The sequence below is a fragment of the Filicampus tigris genome, chromosome 17, assembly GCF_054856515.1.
Source record: "Filicampus tigris isolate MCC_2025a chromosome 17, RoL_Ftig_1.0, whole genome shotgun sequence".
Taxonomy (NCBI): domain Eukaryota; kingdom Metazoa; phylum Chordata; class Actinopteri; order Syngnathiformes; family Syngnathidae; genus Filicampus; species Filicampus tigris.
The window spans coordinates 12,082,854-12,102,287 of NC_141233.1; the positions used below are offsets into that span (position 1 = coordinate 12,082,854).

The 19,434-nt window shown below is 40.6% G+C and overlaps 2 protein-coding genes across 4 annotated transcripts in view; one reads left to right on the forward strand and one right to left on the reverse strand.

Annotated features, from left to right (window-relative positions):
- tspoap1 (TSPO associated protein 1) overlaps positions 1–1,872 on the reverse strand; it is a 38,557-nt gene extending 36,685 nt beyond the window's left edge. For both annotated transcript variants that reach the window (XM_086012756.1, XM_086012755.1), the window contains exon 1: positions 848–1,872. In XM_086012756.1, the coding sequence (XP_085868882.1) occupies positions 848–1,108 (261 nt within the window). In that variant the 5' untranslated portion in view covers positions 1,109–1,872. The remainder of the gene's footprint in view (positions 1–847) is intronic.
- A 6,489-nt stretch (positions 1,873–8,361) lies between these two features.
- On the forward strand, positions 8,362–19,395 carry LOC147133395 (scavenger receptor cysteine-rich domain-containing group B protein). Of its 2 annotated transcripts, XM_086012699.1 has the most exons (12): positions 8,362–8,472; positions 10,197–10,336; positions 11,929–11,961; positions 12,424–12,462; positions 13,427–13,729; positions 14,261–14,329; positions 15,319–15,630; positions 15,772–15,855; positions 17,042–17,107; positions 17,490–17,804; positions 18,301–18,387; positions 18,496–19,395. In XM_086012699.1, the coding sequence occupies exons 2-12, from the start codon at positions 10,201–10,203 to the stop codon at positions 18,810–18,812; spliced, it is 1,761 nt and encodes a 586-aa protein (XP_085868825.1). In that variant the 5' UTR covers positions 8,362–8,472; positions 10,197–10,200; the 3' UTR covers positions 18,813–19,395. The 2 variants fall into 2 exon arrangements, with proteins under 2 accessions (XP_085868825.1, XP_085868824.1); XM_086012698.1 differs by lacking the exon at positions 8,362–8,472 and having other exon boundaries at positions 10,154–10,336.
- The last annotated feature ends 39 nt before the right edge of the window (positions 19,396–19,434 follow it).

A 19,434-nucleotide genomic window follows, 5' to 3' on the forward strand; every position in this document is an offset into this window, starting at 1 on the left:
ACACGTGCTTTCGGAATTGTGTTAGAGAGTTCAGGCAAAGGAATGGTAAAGTCTCATAATGAGGTCTTATTCCAAACTATAGCGCTCCACTTTCTGCTCTCCCACAGGTACAAAGTAGGTCGATTGAGACATGCAGTGCTGGCATTAGTGCCTCTTGCCAACATGTTGACACCTTTGAGCAACATAATCTTCACTTGGCCTGTACAGTTTTGAAACGCAGTTTGAGCAACAAGCCAATAAAGAACACAGCAAACGAAACGTAAAATGCATTTTGGCAATGACATTACTTGTAACTTTATTCTTCGAGTCAGCAACAAAATTACAGACAACTACCGATATTAGATGGTAGAATGTCTGGCATACAACGACAGCAAAGAGTTCAAGGTCTCTATAATAGCGTGAAGACTTTGTAGCTTCATACCCAATGATCAGAGCTGATACAAAAAAAAAAAATGTGTCACTCACCCAAACAAATGATAAGATGGCAGATGTTGATCATAGAAAACTACACAGTCAACAAGCTTGTTTCTAATCAGAGGGTTTCTTCTCGTGTCAAAGAAATTGCATTGCTGACTTTGTTATTTACAATTCAACAGTAATTGGACACTGAACCCATAACAATAAATGTGTGCCTGGTCATTATTCTTCAAATCGAATCCAAAATTAGCAAACCGGTCCAAAACGTGTGTCCTTGGCTTTTTCATCACAACACAACAATATGCATCATGCTACACTTCATGCAAAAAAAAAAAATAGTAAATCTGCTATCTGCTATTTACACAAAGCTGCATGTAAACATAATATTTTTTTGTCATCCAAATTGGCAAGAGAACACCAAAATACGTACCTTGTGTTTCCCTTCTGCTTCAAAACCATTAAGGTTTGCATAGAGCGAGTGGTGCCTTTTTCCTAATAACGGCGTTGAAGGGATATTAGCAGAGGTTGTCATGGCCGTGTCTGAGACAACTTGACCCTCATCTCTCTGGTCTTCTGATTTCCTCAACTCTTGACGCGTTTGTTCTAGAGTTTGAGTCTCCTGTAGGCACTCCATATTTACATGTGGGGAGGTCTGCTCAGGTGGCTTTGGCTGAGTCCACAGATCATACATCCCTCTCAGTTAGTCAAGAAGGACGGATAATGATATGAAGCTCACAGCAGCTTCTAACTTGTACATGGAAAAACTTTGGCAAGTTCTCTTATGAAACAATAGGGAAGTCCATAGGCAGAGTTTTTTTTTTTTTAAAGCCTATTTTAAATGTCTGAAGCCAAAATAAGGACAGTACGCCATAGTCAGTAACTCCCCCCCCAAAAAAACGTCATGAAACCTGTTAAGGTTGTAAAGCCTGTTTTAAATCATTTAAAGACAAAGTTAAAAGTGTAAAGGGCCTTTTCCTTCTCCGGGTAATGACGCCTACCAAAACGAGGGCAGTGCCCTCAAAAAACACATGACATAATTTGGCTTCTGTTTCCAACGACAAGTCAGTTACACTCATTGTCCCGACACTCAAAATATTCTTAGTATAGACTCAAGATTCAGAGTAACGCTTTGCTACTCGTAAATAATCTCTATCCATGCCTTACCACCGTTGTCTTTAGCCAGTTTGCAATAGCCAGAAAAAAAAAAAAAAAAAACACTAGCAATATTGCGTGTCACGTTGAAACAAGACCGCACAGGCCCAAAATAAAATAGCAAACAAGAAAAGATACAAAGAGGAAGAAAAAAAATGCAAGAGGAATCCAACTAACAGGTCCCTACTGCAGTGTCCCTGTCAGGCTGGGATGTCCGTGGTATTTCAGCTCTTCCGTTGAGAGCACCGTGCTCATCAGGGGCGCTTCCTGCTTTTAGCCCGATGCGAGACGACGCGACAGGCTGCGTCTCATGAAAGGTGAAGAAAAAGGACGATTGGAAAAATGAGCGTATGAAACGGGGAATGTCATTGAGAGGAGGGGGTGGGGAAGACTTCCTCGTCATCCTATCACAAAAAGGCCAGCGTTCAGGCTGCGCCCAATCATAACAGCGACTATAGCTCGTTTCCATGGAGATGACGCTGGAATGATGTTGGCTCTGTATTGATTGTTCAAGAGGCAACACGGACTGCAACACAGGGAGGCTGCATGGCACACGCAGTTGAGCAAGTGGAACTAATTCTAACGTGTAGTTGCAGTTTTACACTTGTTAAAGCAATTAGAAGCCTGACAAAAAGCCGAATGTTCCTGATTTTAAACAAATGTAATCTGCCAGGAAAGTTTCTTTACTTGGCAGTACTTTTATTCAGTTTTGTAAACAATGCACCACTCTGGGTAAAATAGTGTTATCTGCAAGTTTAAGGAGGCCAAATTTACTTTGTTTAAGGCACCTTTGATCAAATTTAAGATATCTCATTCTCTCAGTACGACTAGGTAAGAGTGATATGGGTTCAATCATATGTTGTAAAATTCCAAATTAATTATGAAAAAAAATTTACAAGCTACTGTAAACGAATTGCAAATCTGCCATATTCTTTACAAAGTGATCAACGTTTTTTTTGTCCATTTCAGAAGGGCGTCCTGATAATGACCAATCACGGCTTAGTTTCAGAAAACAGTTGAGCATTGATTGGTCATTACCTGAGCCCTGAGCAGCTGTGATGTGATTTTCAGTCAACGGAAGTGATAAAATGAACAGTCAACCCCCCGCCCCGAGATGGCTAAACACGGGTAGATTTTGATGATTAACTCAACTTACTTACACAAATGCAATATTAATCAGAATGCCATGTTTACACTAATGAAGGCCCATAGAACATACTGAAAATAATATAATATAATAATTACTGAAAATATTTTGGAGGGGGTTGACTTCCCCCTTTAATACGCATGTAAGCCAAGCAATGTCAACTTTGACAACATAACTCCTACCACAACGTCAAGTAGATGTATATGAAGTATTTCAAGTACCCTTCATACATATATAGGTCAAGCCCATAAAACATGATAACTAAACTGTTGGTGAATCTCTGGTTCAATGTACATAAAAATAGACAGTTGGCAACATTGCTCCTCCGAGCTATGTTGTATGTATGCTTTATGACAAGCCAGACGTGGCGGAGAGCAGAAGTTCAGTTAGAAAGTCTACAACCCCACAACACACAACCTCCAAGTCAAAGCACAGCTCTCCGACATTCTACAAGCACCTTCACTAAGTGAATTCAATTCATGCTAGCCTTCAAGCTTCGTCTTTCAAAAGTGAAATTCTGTCACCACACACGTTGAAACTACAGCTGATGTGCTAAAGAAAAAAAATCAGGCTCAAGACATCTCTCAATGTGTCTCACATGTTTTCCTTTAACAGTGCATGCCACTATTTAGTCAACTGATGTGTAATGTTGTACTTGTGATCACAAGACTACCGCTTTGGTAGCCTGAGGAATAAACGCAATAACTGCCACTTAGTTAAGTGTTAATTTGAGAAAATTGTCCTATTTCCTGAGCTGGGTAAAATCCTTAAAAAATCTTCTTGATAAATGAATCAACTCATCACTTGTACTATAATCGATAAGAACATTAATCAACATTTAATATAGTTTAACTTTTCAACCACTTTTTTATTCACATCTTGATGAAAAGCATTAGCCGTCACTAGCATCAGTCGTCCACTTGATCACATTGTTTTGTATTATAAAATGACAAATACTGAAGTAATTGATCAACGATACTGCTCCCCAAGGATAAAACAAAAAAAAAGTTATTTCAATCCTACAAAACTATATTTAAAATACAGTACACAGTTTCCTATGGCCAACTGGTCATCTTATATAAACACAGATCAATCCAACAGATAATCAATGAAAATGGAAGAGCTTTAATTTGGAAACATGAAGTCACTTACCGCCATGTTTTTGTCCATGCATTTGGAGGGATGGGACTCATCTGCCCCAGTAGACTGTGTGTGGTAGGGGGCCTGGTCGTTGCACTGTGCAAGAGGAGTGTTATGAGGGTGACAAATTTTTAGAGCACTCCTCCAACAGGTGTCCACTGCTCCACTTGTGCTACAGGCGTCTAAATACAAGTCACTGCTTTCTGCCCGATTTCCCAACTGGTCCTGTTTGGTTTTCTTCTTGGAGGAACAAGAGGTAATTAAGGATCCACGCAGCGAGGTCCTAGAGTGGTTTAGGTGAGGACCAATCTGATTGAGGCTGCTGCCATCTTTGGTTAACTGTCTCGCAATTTGTCTTTTGTGCAGAAAATCTTGGTGGGTGTCGAGCAGGTGGCAGAGGATGATGGCTTTTTCCAGCTCCAATTCCGGCCTATGCAATTTATAGACTCCCTGCTCACTATTTATCTTCCCAGACAGCATCAGCAGCAGCTGCTCCAGATTCAACCGTGTTTTGCGTGTGGAACTGCCTGCCTCAATGCTACTGTATCGCCCACCGTCTTTAAAGAGACACCGCTGTCTGCTGGAGTGTCTGTTTTTTGGGCACGCACATCTGGAAGTCAGCTCCCTCACGGCCTCCTGTGGTTCCCGTAGTTGCCTTATCTCCACAGAGAGGGCCTGCTCTGTTTGCTCTTCTTCCAAAACAGCACGTAGCGTATCTAGCTCTGGTCCATGATTCGCCTGGCCCTGGCATGGTTTCTTGGACAATAATAGCAGATGGTTACGGCCGTCTTTTCTCATTGTGCCACAGTCAGAGCACAGCATGCAGAGGTGAGAAGGTCGCAGACTGATAGGAGGTGCAGGTGGGTGATGGACAGTTTATATCAGACATGCAGCATGCAGATGTCAGACCAGGACACTGAAATGATGAGACAGAGAAGGATGTAGTGTACAGAAAGCGATATGACAAGAAATGCCAATGCTATAGCCTAGCAACAGAATCTATGGTGGATATGAAGACAACATGACCACTTACACATAAGACATCCAATTCGAGACTTGTAGCAACTACTATGGCTTTACAAATGTCACGTTCCCTCAAATGAAATAGTTGAAAATATTAGGAACAGTTGTGAGTATGATGCCATATTCATTGACTCATCGATTAAAACAAACGCCAGGATGATTTTCTTTTTTATTTAAGTAATTATTTTTTCAAATTCTGCAGCTGAAAGTTGTGCCCGCTGACGTGCATGCCAAAAGGAGTAATAAAGCCAATCTCTTAAGGGGAACCAAAAAAAAGCAAAGTTTAAGTTTTAAATAATGTTAGTCATTTGCTTTTTCTATCAGCGATGAGGAACACATTGATTAAAACTGGAAATTAGATTTTTGTGGAGAAAAAAAAAAGTTTTACAGCCATAGAACAGCAATCCGACAGTGTCATATTCAAAGCTCATGATAAAGCTGTTGTATTGGATGTAATTATAGGCTATGACTTGTGCAACGTGGACTAGTCGGCGTAGTTGCTAAAAGTATGTTAAGTCAACTCAGTGGATTTGTCATTGATGTAATAAACTATTGATGGATTAGTTACAAGCAGATGACATGCAGATGAAGACGTATCTTAAGTGACAGTTAACTGCCGCAAACGTCGAACTCATGTTTATCTACGAATGCAACAAGTGATATGTAGAGAAATAAAAATAAACAAAACGCAAAAACAACATCAGTGCAATGAACAACAGTCAGTGTAAGTATTTAAACGTCAGCAAACTTTGTGTGCAACATGCAGACGGGGACGCAGAGCCAATGGCTTATTCCAGTAGTAGCCCGTTATTTAATTAGCTTACGTGGGTAGCCTAAATATATTTGACTATTTGATTTTATAAATGAAATAAAGAACTATAAGGTTCCGGGGGAGCTGCAATTCACTGTTACTAGCTAACTTTAGTGTGTTTATTAGCCAGCATTAGCGTAATACGGTAGTTCGAATTGTCTGGCTGCAACTTCGGCCAAACTCACCTCATAGCAGAAAACTACAACGTTACTTCGCTTTCACTGCAAACGTCGACAATGAAACTACGTCCAGTATTGACACCGTTAGCACCAAAAGGTCCTTGGAGTCATGCAACAGGGGGTTTGTTTATCCGTAAGGAACATGTCACCCGACTGGACCGTCCACTCGTCCAGCACTGGTGCTACCTTCAGGCACACTCCGGCGTTTGGGTGTTCTCTGCTTTTCATTACCGACGATCCTGAAGGCAACGCAAATGCAGTCGACGTGTGTAGGATGAGGACCACTAGTGGTTATAACCCGTCAGTGCAGAACAGTACAGAACAGCAGTACAGAATCGCGACATTAGAATCAATATTTATGTATATTTATGTAATATTTCTGGTAATGTAATATGTATCAAACTCCTGATTTTTATTGCTATTTCTATTCATTGAACAGAAAATAAAAATTGTACAATTTATTGACCTCTCAGCAAATCTCAATTCCATTTGGTGTTAGTCTAATGGGGTCATGCAAGGGGGGGACTTCTTTTTAATCAATATATGGCTGGTTTAGATACAGTACTCACTTGGGGATATTTTAATTTTGGGTGAAGTATCAGGATGACCTTCAAATAAAACAAATTTACAGGTGGACTTAATTTTACATGAACGTGTTAATGCATGTGTCCAAATGTTCAACGTTTCAATACTTTTTGCGCAACTTGCTTCTCTAACAAGGAGCTGAACTGCAAAATTCACAACAGGTTTTTGATCCATGGTTTGACCAATTTCCAAGAACATCCACTTCCACGTCTTTCTGTGACTCTTCCAGTCACTATGTGTCTCTGTTGCAACCTGCTTGCCTGCTGTTGTATAATAGTCTAACGTCACCACAATCTAAAATAAAACAGGTGTGTGTGGGAGGGGGGCGGGGTGTATGGGTAGGGGGTGGTCTTAGAGGAGAGTCGGCCAGTCGGATGTAGCCTGTACATTAATTTCCTCCGGTCGAGGATCAGGTTTGAAATCAGCAAATAAGACTAATTATCAACATTCAAATATATTAACACCTTCTCGCACAGATGTACTAAAAACACACATTACATTATATACTGTATAGCAGTGGTCCCCAACTACCGGGCAGGCCACTTTGGATGCACAGCTGAAAGAAAGAAAAAATAAAAATTAACAGTACTGCCGGTTTATTTATTATCTGAGGCTGAAAAATATTTTATTTTGAAAAGTAACCGGATTCACTCTGTTACATCCATCTATGACTGACTCTTAACGCATGTCAAGTTGTCCCCGTCATGTAACGCTAATATTAAATGAACAAGCTAGCAAAATGAGTAAAATAAATAGACATATTTGGAAAGTTTCTTAGCAATGGGGAGAAGGCCTAGTGAGAATTCAACACAAGAGCCTATGCCCAAAAAGGGAAAAAAAGGTACATTTCACAGACAATACCAGAAGACCTACTTAAAATACTGTATAGATTTCCAGCACAAGTGATTTCCACACAAAAAGGAAACCCGCTTTGCATAATATGCGCAGATGCGTCAGTATGCGTCAATGCAGACTTCAAAACTGATTTGTCAACAAATGTAAGTTCCTTGAGAGCGGTGGCTAACCGCATTGCTAAGCCTAAAAAGTCATTCAGTATTTGTGAGGAAAAAAAAACCCTGCGGATCTGGTTTATTATTATATCATCATTGCATTCGTCAACACCCCCATTATCTAGTAAATTAAAAATGTTGCTTTTTACTTTGTTCCTGCTTGATTATTAGTGTGGTGACCATTCTAAATATGTGTGCATTTTATTTCATGAGACACTGACTATGGATGCTATGATAAAGAGTGACGTGCGCACGCACAGCCACCCCTGGCCACCCCACTGAAAATTTCCTGGCTACGCCCCTGGGTGCCAAGTGCACATATGGACACCCTCATGTTTGAAAATGGTGTTCGTTACGGAGAATCCGCGACGAGCACAGAAGTCCACTAACCAAACATCACGCGGGTTCTGATCTGGGGGCGGGGGCATTCCTCCCAATTATTAGATTTTGACTTTAGCTTAAAGTCACAGTGAATCCACACCCATACTGTACATCAAGAAGCAAAAAAAAAAGAAAGACACACCCACCACAGGATCTGAACTGCAGTCTCCCAATGGGATTGTACAGAAGCGAGTGGGACATGACTATGAGGGAGCTTTACCTGAAACAGGAGATGCAGAGACACCAATGAAGCTTTAGCTTTCGTTCTTTCTTATTGTTTTTTGGCCCCTCCTGCTTTTTTGATATAGGCGGGTACAGGGTGTTGGACATTTAACGTACAATGATGAGCTATTTATTGCTTTACATAATCTCTGTCACCGAACCTAGATATTTATAGTCAGAGAGGGCTGACTGGGCTGTGTGTTTGAAAGACCTCAAACAGGAACTGCTCGTGGTTTGAACGTTCTAGAGACACTACTTAGACAAAGTCCAATTTGTGAGACCTGGAATTGGGATGCTAACTGAGCCCTAACATATTCCTTAGAGCATTTTTCATTTTTCTATTTTATTTTATTTTTATTACTATTAAAAAAAAAAATTGGGTGACACCATATATTCTCACAACAGGTATGTGTTCTTTAATTTACTTGATTTTTCCTTACAATTTCTTAAGTTTATAAAAGTACTAGGATATTTTGACAAAAACCTTGCTTTGTAATACAAAAAAAAATATGCAGAAATACATTTAAATGCATGCAGCTTTCTATATAAAGGCACATTTTAATGTGGTTGTTAAAGGTCCACTAAATGTGTAATGTTAAAATGCTTATTATTGGTTTAAATGCCTTAGTGTTTACAATTCAATTATTTGTCTTTCCCCTTTATTAGAGTCAATAAAAAAACAATTAAACTGTGCATTACCATATTTAAATCATTTATATCCTGTACAATTAAATAACTTCATTACTGAATGTTGCTGTTGTGCTTAAGATACATTTTGGCAGTGAGGAGATTTTTCAGCTATTTCTCAGGGCTGGAAAGAGAGATGGGAGGGGAAGCACAGGTGACACAAAAGGCAACATTATTCCCAAGTGGATCCATGTTATATCCTATCATGGATGGAGAATTCTCCTCTTTCAGAACTGAAATAATTGTCCCAGAGATGTGAACGCTTCGTTTGTATATTCAGATGAGCCAACAATGGACATTGAATAAAAATCACCACCTCCTGCCGGACAAATGTTTCAATGAAAATTAAATGTAGGATTAAACGTATCATGTGGTCCCTATTCTGGCAAAAATGAGCCGGATTAAAAAAGTAGCTACCAACTCTTGTCCTTCCAATTGCCCAAAACATACCTCAGATGAGCGAAACAGTGGCTTAAGATTCTCACATGGAGCCCGCCCTCCTCCTGTCGTCCAGGAGATGAGAGGCACCCCTGCGGTGTCATCGGGTGCTGAAGCGTTTTAGTGACAGATTACAGGAAGCAGTGTTTATGCCTGACGATGGGGGCCATAGAAAGCAGAAATGTCTTTTTGTGCCCCCTGGGCCCGGAATGTCCACTATCTCGAGGGGCCAATATCAAATTCTCCTCTCATCATCCCCTAATACACATTCCTGTCTAAGGTCAGGGGGAAATATCCCAAAGCTGAGCCACACCACACTGCCATCCCTTCATCACAACAAACATTTAATGGAGCTGTTCTGTCAAGACAAACGGAAAGCTGAAAAGTCAGACATTAGCTATTTCCAGTCACTCTATTTAGAAATCAGTTCCTGACTTTCAACGTTGAACTCTCCATCGTGGTCTATCGTCATATTTATCCGTTTGCTTTTGTTCCAGTCGGTTTATCGCCGTTTCTACTTTCGGAAAAACATTCGGACATTATTCGAGCAATGGTCATTCATCACATTCTCGCTTACGCGAATGTTGGCTCCCCCCCCCCCCTTGCGCTATCTCCCTCCGATTATTGAGTGATTGTCTGTGAATCCCAAAATTCTTTGCCTCAAGGGAATCCCCTTCAAAACCGCAACACAGGTGACACCTGCCCTTCCCTTTCCCCACTCCTAAAATCTAAACTAACCATTTGCAACAATTCCCCACCCACTTTTTGCATTTCGCGTGGCCTCGGGGAGCACTTTGGTTTGGAACCACACTTTTTACAAGTCTGTGCTCTATTCTGCAGACCACCATCAATACCTACTACTGCCCCAGGCTCATTTGGGAAAACAATCCAATACTATAATTAGGCTACAATGAAAGCAGGCCACAAAGAAGTGCCTGTTTGTTGTATGATGTACATTAGTCGCTGTGTTCATTTCTAAGAGGGACTGTATTAATGTGTCGCAGGCGGATGGTCATTCAGGCAGCCATGCGAGGACAGCGTGTTGTGGAGAGCGTATGCAAGTGCTGCAACCCGACTATCTGTCTCCTGGTGACCTTGCTTGGTTCCCTTGTTTTGGTGGCTCTCAGTGTGCTGCTGCGATTAGGTGAGTACGCGAAGGGTTGAAGTAGGCGCGTAGGGCAAAATATTGATGATGCTAGCTGGTACCAGTTGTGATATACAGTATCGATGCAGTACGTTATGATATGTCAACATCAGACGTCGGTGCTGTGGCTGTCCGACGTTCTTGAAAAAAGTAAGGAAATGGTATTTTTTATGATTGTATTCATGATTTGTTTTGTATGCATACTCTGAAAGAAGAAAGACAATTTTTGTATGTTTTTTTTTTTTCTCCTTGGAGTAACAGATTGTGATTAGCGCATGATTGCTTTTTGTGGTGAGTCGACCATTAGTGTTGGAAAATACTGCAATACAGTATCACATTTTATATTATTTTTTGATTTTTTTTAGCATTTTATTAAGTGAAGTTTGAAGAACTTTTGTGATTCATGTTTATATACAGTGCCGTAAAGAACTGTTTGCTCTCTTCTATTTTTCTGTGTTTGACTGTGTGTATGTGTGTATGTTCTTTTTCTGAAATGCTGTGTTACACTTACACAAATTGTAAGAACACACATCTTCCAAAAAGCTCAGCTTTCATCTCGTCTACCCATCGAATAAGTCCCTGGACTCATTCAGATGTTTTGTGCAAAACTAAGACAAACATTTATGTTCTTTTTGGTGAACTGAGCTTTCCAAAAAATGTGATTAGCCACAGTTAAATCATTATTTGAATTTAAGGGGTACAAGTATTTTTCTCACACAGGGCCTGGCAGCTTTGAATAGTTTTTCTCACCCCTTAAAGCGGAAGTCAACCCAAACATAGCTTTTTCAAGAATATGTTCCCAGCAGGCCCACTAGTTGAAACCAGGCATTCTGATTCATTTTGCGTTAGTGGAAGTTAAGCAGCAAAATGCACTCGTTTTTAGCCATCTGCGGGGGCGGCCATTTTGTCTTCTGTCGACTGAAAATGACATCACAACTGCTCACAACGACCAATCACGGCTGACTTGTTTTCTGAATCTGAGCCGTGATTGGTCGTTGTGAGCAGTTGTGATGTCATTTTCAGTCGACAGAAGATAAAATGGCCGCCCCTAGAGATGGCTAAAAACGAGCGAATTAACACTTATTCCTCTAACACAATATTTATCAGAATGCCCTGTTTCAACTACTGGGCTTGATAGAACATATTCTTGAAAAAAAAAATGTTTGCGTAGACTTCCTCTTTATTAATAAATAATGTCACCTTTTAAAAACTGCATTTTATGTTTATGTGAGTTTACTTTGACATTTACATTTGTTTGATGATCTTGAACATTAAAGTGGGGGAAACTATGCAAAATATAACGTAAGAAGAGGGCAACATTTTTAATAAGTACTTATTTTAGATAAACAAGAGAGCAAAATACCTTTTTTTCCACATAATTATATATTATAATTATATGATTCTATATATTCTATAGTTATATATATATTGTGCAATTTCTTCACATGTATTAGCATTATAGATCTTTACCTTTATTGCTTTTTAATAGTAACATCTCCACCAGTTAATAACTGTGCCGGTCTCTGTTCTCTTAATTGCCGCCCATAGATAAAGATTTCTGAATCTTAATCTAAATTGTACTCTATTTTCAGGTGACATCAAAATAAACAGACGTGCCGCACCCGGTAAGTAACATGATGACTTTCTGCTTTCTGATGTTTAATAAAGTAGAAAATAGAAAGTATGGCATGTTAAGAAGAATCGTGCAGCACTAAAAAGGCAACTACCCCTCACCCCCCTCTCCCTGCACCCATGAAATTTGAATACTCTGACTAGTATCCCATGTGAAATCCAAGTTTCAGCGAACAAACAAAAAGGGAGAAGCCTGTGAAATGACCTAGATTGGGTGTGATCTATACAAATATGCCTCTCAAGTCTTTGTGAGGTGTTGAAACCAAAGAAAAGTCTCCAGGCAGACTCACAAACATATTCGCTAAGAAAACAACAATAATGTCACGTGGAGGTGTTGACTCAGTGCTGAATGAACAACTCATCAACTTCATTTTTCATTGAAAAGTGACTTTCTCCCCATGCAAAAATGTCTCATATTTTCACTGCCTCATTTTTTGTCCATTTGTCTTTTTCAGCCAATGATCTGCAAAACCCAGTGAGGAAGTATTACCAAGGTAAGCATGGCATATCAAGATTAAACCTAGAAGCGCCTGCCACAGAATTTCATGTTCTGGAAGAAACCGACGACATCCAAGCCACGCTATAGAAATACAGTCAGTAAATGTTGACAGCTAGGTTGAAAAAGACTAGAGGAAGTGCCTTGGGCTTTCCAAACGAGGTCACGCCATTTTAGTTACCACTTTTCAAGGAATAATATACAGTAACATATGTACGGTATACCATGGGAACAACTTTTTGATTTTGTCCTTAAATTACAGTCGAGTTAGTCACGTGTTGACGCAATGCCTCCCATGTGCTGGTTTATTTGGTTCAAATTCAGATTATTTTACTCCTGGGTATATTGTATATCATGGAGCAAAACAAAAAGCAGTTGGAATGTGATCCCCTCAAATTTGAATCAGGCTTCAAAAGTTGAAGCAGGCAAGTGGACGGTTTGGATATTGCCAGCAAAACCCTTCGGTAGGAAGTTAAAGTATACTTTACTCATTCACTGCCATTGATGTATTTATTTGTCTTTTCACAGTCCAGCCATTCAATCCCAAGAACTTGATTTTTTTTTTTCCAAAATTTTTTCAATCATTAGGGTAAAAGAGGGTTGGAAAATGTCTAGCAGTGAATGAGTTTAGTACATTGTTCAGGTTTAATACATATAAATTGAAAAACAAATTAAGTGAAATTGGAACATTTCCTGCAGCACCCCTGCCGATCTCTCATGGCAAACTAGCAAGAGTGTTTTACTGCCGTTTTGGGTACTTGCATGCGGAGGGGGGCGGGAGAAGGGGGGGTGAATTATTGGCACAGTGATATCAGACAATGGATGGCTTCAAAGAATCAGAACTGGGCACTGCAGTCTTATAAGCTAAGAGTTTTATATGTGCACATTTTACCGAGTTTGGAAGAATCGAACAGACAAAAACTAAGTGAACTAATCAACATTGTCTTCCTTTTTGTCCAAAGTGAGACTGGCAAATGGGCTTAACAGGTGTGAGGGCCGCGTGGAGGTGTACTACAATGACTATTGGGGCACAGTGTGTGACGATGACTGGGACATCTTGGATGCCCAAGTCGTTTGTCAGCAGCTGGACTGCGGAGTGGCTGTGGCCATGGGAGGTACCTCTCAGTACGGACAAACCTTGATACCCATCGTGCTGGATAATGTGGACTGCGAGGGGAGCGAAACAAACCTTGGTCACTGTGACAGTCTGGGCTGGGGCGTACACAACTGTTACCACTATGAGGATGTGGCGATCAAATGTCGAGGTAAAACTTTTAAGTAAAGTATTTAACTCAGGCGGTCTTTAAAGCGGAAGTCAACCCAAACATATTTTTTTTCAAGAAGATGTTCCCAGCAGGCTCACTAGTTGAAACCAGGCATTCTGATTAATTTTGCTTTTGTGGAAGTTAAGCAGCAAAATGCACTCGTTTTTTAGCCATCTCTGTGGGCGGCCATTTTGTCTTCTATCGACAGAAAATAAGATCACAACAGCTCACAACGACCAATCACGGCTGACCTGAATCTGAATCTGAGTCGTGATTGGTCGTTGTGAGCAGTTGCGATGTCATTTTCAGTCGACAGAAGTGACAAAATGGCCGCCCCTGGAGATGGCTAAAAACGAGTGGATTAACACTTATTCCACAAACGCAATGGAATGCCCTGTTTCAACTAGTGGGCTTGCATAGAACACATTCTTGAAAAAAAAAATGTTTGTGTTGACTCCCTCTTTAAGCATCATTGATCTGTAAGAAGAAAATGTAACTGATATAATTGTTGTTTACATCTGTTGCTGTTAGAACCACTGGTGGTCGGAGCAAAAACTTCAGGGGATATTACAACACCTCCTCCCATCAATGCAATCTTAGGTAAGCACTCCCTGCTTTGTACGTTATAAGTTTTAAAACCTATTGCCGCTTTTCCATTGTCAGAACTAGAGTGGTCAGTCCGAGTGTGTCATGGGTGACGAAATTGACTACGGGTCGCTCACTGTCACTGGTTGAGTAGATTTTTCATTTTTGTGTCATCACTAGTATTACTAGTACTATACTCCTAACGATACAATATAATCTGTTTACTACAATATATGTCACAACACTGTTATTTTTATTTTTTTTTTAAGTCTGACCCGAATGTTTCATTGGTAAGTGAGGAGAGGATTGACAGTGCATTGCTTTTTTTTTTTTTTTTGTACCACCGCAGCTGAATTTGTTTGAAACCATACCGCCGCCTCCTCTTTGTGATGGCCGCTTTGCTTTTTTGGTTTGCTATCGTGCCTGACCATGTGAAAATTAAGGAGAATTTGATTCGAACGGAACAGCAACAGAAAAATGATTGCGATTGGGCACACACGTCTGTACCAGTGTCCCAAACAATATCATTTATTTATTCATTATTATTATTATTTTTTTTTTACTGTACAGCTAAACTAGCTGTACATTACATCCAGAGTTAAATTGGCATTGTGGATCAACACGCGTAAATACTGGTGCTATTCTAGTGTCCACTTTTATGATGTTCAAATCATTTGTGCTGCAATGGGCAAAGTCAGGTTTTTCCAGTTACCGGTATATCTCTGGAGAAGTATACATGACTCAAAAGTTCCGGGCCGTCCCTATTGCGTCTTAGGTTACCTTTGTAAAACATTATCTTGAGGCATAAAGTGACATCATCTGTGATAAGTGAAGAATTAAATGATGGTATTGACGATCACGAGCATGAACTTGTTTTCAGGAAATTCCTTCGTCTCATCAGTTCTCACAGTTACTTATCACGCCATTGTTTTGTGTTGACTTTGCTATACCTTTAATTTCTTCATGAAACTTATCCCAACTCAATAAATGGTCTCCATCTTTAGATGGCACCGTACGTCTAGTTGATGGAAGGGACTCGTGCCAGGGCCGCGTGGAGATCTACTATCAGGGACGCTGGGGGACGGTGTGCGATGATGACTGGGATGCGAGGGAGGCTGAGGTTGTTTGCCGGCAGTTAGGGTGCGGCCAAGTTGTTTCAGCTCACACCAACTCCTTCTTTGGTTTCGGCACCGGCCACATTCTTCTGGATAACATTAATTGCGTAGGCAGCGAGGAGCAACTCGCTCAATGTGCAAACCTCGGTTGGAGCAACCACAACTGTGGCCATCATGAAGATGCCGGAATCACCTGCTCTGGTACGTTACACCGAATCTTACATGTATACTTGCAGAAGTAGAAACAGGTGTTTATTGGACTATAAAGTCAAAAATTATACAGCGGATTTATCATACGTTTAGAAATTGTGCTCAAGGGTGACATGACTCTTGGCTAATCAGGTACAGGAGCCACCCCAACTGTGCCTGCAGTTGACCCTTCCACTGGAAGTCAAGGGTCGACCCAGTCCACACAGGGAACAGCAGGTATTGCTATTTCATTCTCACCCGCTCAGGCACAGCTCCGGGGACTTGACAGATACTTCGAGATGAAAAAAATTATCGGTTTTCATGATTTTAAGTTAGTTTATAAACAGGTTCTTTTTTTTCCCGGAATAAAAGCAGATATGTTACAGAGTATGAGCATGTTCGATTTGAAAGTAGTTTGAACTAAATTTGGCCAAAAAATATTCGACAGAATTTAAGAAAATACAAGTGATCACTAGGCAATGGCAAATATGTTTCACGTACAAAGCTGACAAATACAGCATCGGACAGTGCCCATGCGCCCGCCAATAAACCAGACAGTGCATCCAAAATGGGATAACGAGTGTATTTATTCCATATGCATAACTAATTAAAATAAAACCTATGCATTGGCAATATTTTGGGGGAGCATAGCATAATAATTCTAGAATTATTACTATTCAATTATAATTTGTTAATTGATTTATTACTAATTAATAATAAAGGCTACAAAGTGCAGCGATAAGAACTGCAAAGTTTGAGAGGGACTTGGTTCCTTTTTCTAATCTCTCATTTTCGGGAGACATTTTCTACCTGCACTCTTTTTCGAAAGAAAAAAAAATGTTTTTCATGATCATAAAATGGTCTATTACTGGGACTGTCTGCCATCTCGTTTTAAGTAACATAACGCGCGATTAGATGAAACACTCCTCCTCACCTCTCCTCCTCCCCTCCCCTCACATGCACGCATGGAGCACAGGCGCAGGACAAACACACAAGCAGGGATCGGAATGGAACAGAATGGCTGCCTTTGAAATTTATGATTTTTTTTTTTTTAAACTTCAATAAATACAAATATATTGTTACATAAAATAAAAGAATGGAGGGGCTTAACTGTATAACCCAGATTTCCTATGCTGCTATTGCAACTCTAGCCCCGGTTTAACGCCATTCCTGCACCCGCTTAGTGAAAGGTGAAGGTTGTTTGCATATAGGCAAGCTTACAACTGATTCTGGGAGCGCTAATTGATATTTCTTCAGTTGAATCAGCGCCCAAAGCTGTGTGTAAAGATGTGCACTTTTGACGGTTGACCAACAGGGGGAGACATTTCTCCCCAGGTTTCTTGTACTGTATGTCATATCTCAGTGCCACTAAACCTAACACCGTACTGTATATTATTTTTGCATCATTTTTTTTTTCTTACAGGAACAAATGTTGATGTCACAGCTACAGAACTCACAACAAGTATCCGCACCATTGCTCAGACAAAAGGTACTTGTCTAGCTGGTAACACTATGCTTAATTTCAACTGCACACGCTGAATTAGGGGGGAAAAAAAAAAAACTCTAAAATGACATCGCAACTGCTCACAACGACCAATCACGGCTCAGATTCAGAAAACAGGTCCGCCGTGATTGGTGGTTGTGAGCAGTTGTGATGTCATTTTCAGTCGACAGAAGACAAAATGGCCGCCCCCACAGATGGCTAAAAACGAGCGCATTTAGCTGCTTAACTTATATTCCACAAACGCAAAATTAAATCAGAATGCCGTGTTTCAACTAGTGGGCCTGCTGGGAACATAACCTTGAAAAAAAATATCTTTGGGTTGACTTCCGCTTAAAAAATGTGATCGCAAATGTGTCTTTCTGTGCAGCTCCAATGGCTATCCGTTTGGTGGACGGAAACAACAGCTGCCAGGGTCGCGTAGAAGTGCAGTACAATGACGTATGGGGCACGGTGTGTGACGACGGCTGGGACATGGCCAATGCCATCGTGGTGTGTAGGCAGCTTGGCTGTGGCATGGTTCTCGAAGTGAAATCACAGGCCTATTATGGTTTCGGTACGGGTCCTATCCTGCTGGACAATGTACATTGTACTGGTGAAGAAACACATCTCTCCGTGTGCACCCATTCTGGCGTGGGACAACACAACTGTGGCCATCATGAGGATGCTGGAGTTACCTGCACACGTAAGGCTTGACTAGAACTCTTTGACATGACATGAGGTCAGTGGACCACAGCAAGTCAAGAAAATGACAAATACTACTTACTGAGCATTGGGTTTGTCTGCGTCACCGCATGATGATGAAATGTTTCAGGTATTCATTTGCATTTAAATATATCACCACATTGATGAAACCGGTTGTAGATCAATCCCAATTACATATCAGCATCTTTTAGTCAAGATGATCAAATATTGTAAAATCGAAAATTGTGTGAGGGCTCTATTCTCGCAGCCAGCACTAGTCTAGCGCGACGAGCTGTTGAACTCTACGTGGAGGCGGGTTAGATTGTTGAGCGTTGGTATTTTGAGAGATGCGCGCAAACGTGTCGCATTGAAACGATTCACTGCCAATCAAAGAAAAGAAGGTCCTCTCATTTCCTTCAAATGCGACGCCCGAGAGGTGCACTGACTCGCAGTCAGATAGGCAAAGTCTTGATATTTGGAAGTTCTCTTTTTCCCAGCGGTTGTACCCATCAGTGGATTTGCCCGTGACTTTGGAGTAACAGACGAGACCGAGAATCCCACCACCTTACCGCCATCTACCGAAGGCGAGTCTACACTTCATTTTGACAGCATCATAACGAAAAAGTAATGTGTTTTCCCTGTTTTTTTTTTTGTATGTGTTGCTATTTGAAGACTGTTTCTTCTCTTTATAGGAGCACTAAGGCTGGTTGAAGGTCAGCATGAATGTGAAGGTCGCTTGGAGATGTACCTAAATTCTGGGTGGGGCACAGTGTGTGATGACGCATGGGACATCCCTGATGCCAAGGTCGTGTGCCGCCAGCTTGGCTGCGGGGAGGCCATCGCGGCGTGGGGGGAAGCCCACTTTGGCCAGGGAACAGGAACAATCCTATTGGACAATCTCAAGTGCAACGGTACCGAAGTCTCCCTGCGGAATTGCTCCCATATATCCTGGGATGTGCACAACTGTGACCATTCAGAAGATGCCGGTGTCACCTGCTCATTGTCATGATTTTAAAAGAACCACTCCTCCAGAATGGGTCATGTAGTTGCACCAATACTGGACTTGTGTACAATTTGTAAATAACAGCTGTTACGTCGCAAAGGGAATATTCCGCTACCATTGGAAGTCATGTAGCATGTAATAATTAATAACTAGTGACAATATACAATGACGCCTCAGAATTGTAACGTCCAATGTCTATTAAGCACTTTACAACTCACTAGGAGTTGCAGTTGTATGGAATGTAAATGCTGGACAATGGCTAAGATGCCCACAAAAGATATGGTTGGAGAATAACAGATTTTTTTTTTTTTTTTTTTTTTTGATGAAGAAAAGTTTTATTCTGCCCGCCATAGATTTGGCCTAAAACACGGATGTCACCACATCATACATTTCTGTGTAAAACTCAACAAATGACAGCAAATGTAACACATAAAAGAATGTTAAAGACGGAAAGAGGAACCCTAACAACAACGCTTAGGGCAAATATAACCATGCATGAATAACCGGCTTGTGAATATATTATATCGCTCGCTACCTTGAAAAATAAATTATTATCCGTGTGTTTGGTAAAATCTCGTAGATATACGTGTATTGCAAAACAATCAAAATAAGTTTGACAAAATAAATC

What these genes read in the sequence shown, in the direction of transcription:
- LOC147133395 (XM_086012698.1), top strand. Translation starts at nt 10,186, where the DNA reads ATGTGTCGCAGGCGGATGGTCATTCAGGCAGCCATGCGAGGACAGCGT. An exon ending in CAGTGTGCTGCTGCGATTAG is followed by an intron (nt 10,337 to 11,928) that starts GTGAGTACGCGA and finishes CTCTATTTTCAG; the next exon opens with GTGACATCAAAATAAACAGA. An exon ending in TGTGGCGATCAAATGTCGAG is followed by an intron (nt 13,730 to 14,260) that starts GTAAAACTTTTA and finishes TGTTGCTGTTAG; the next exon opens with AACCACTGGTGGTCGGAGCA.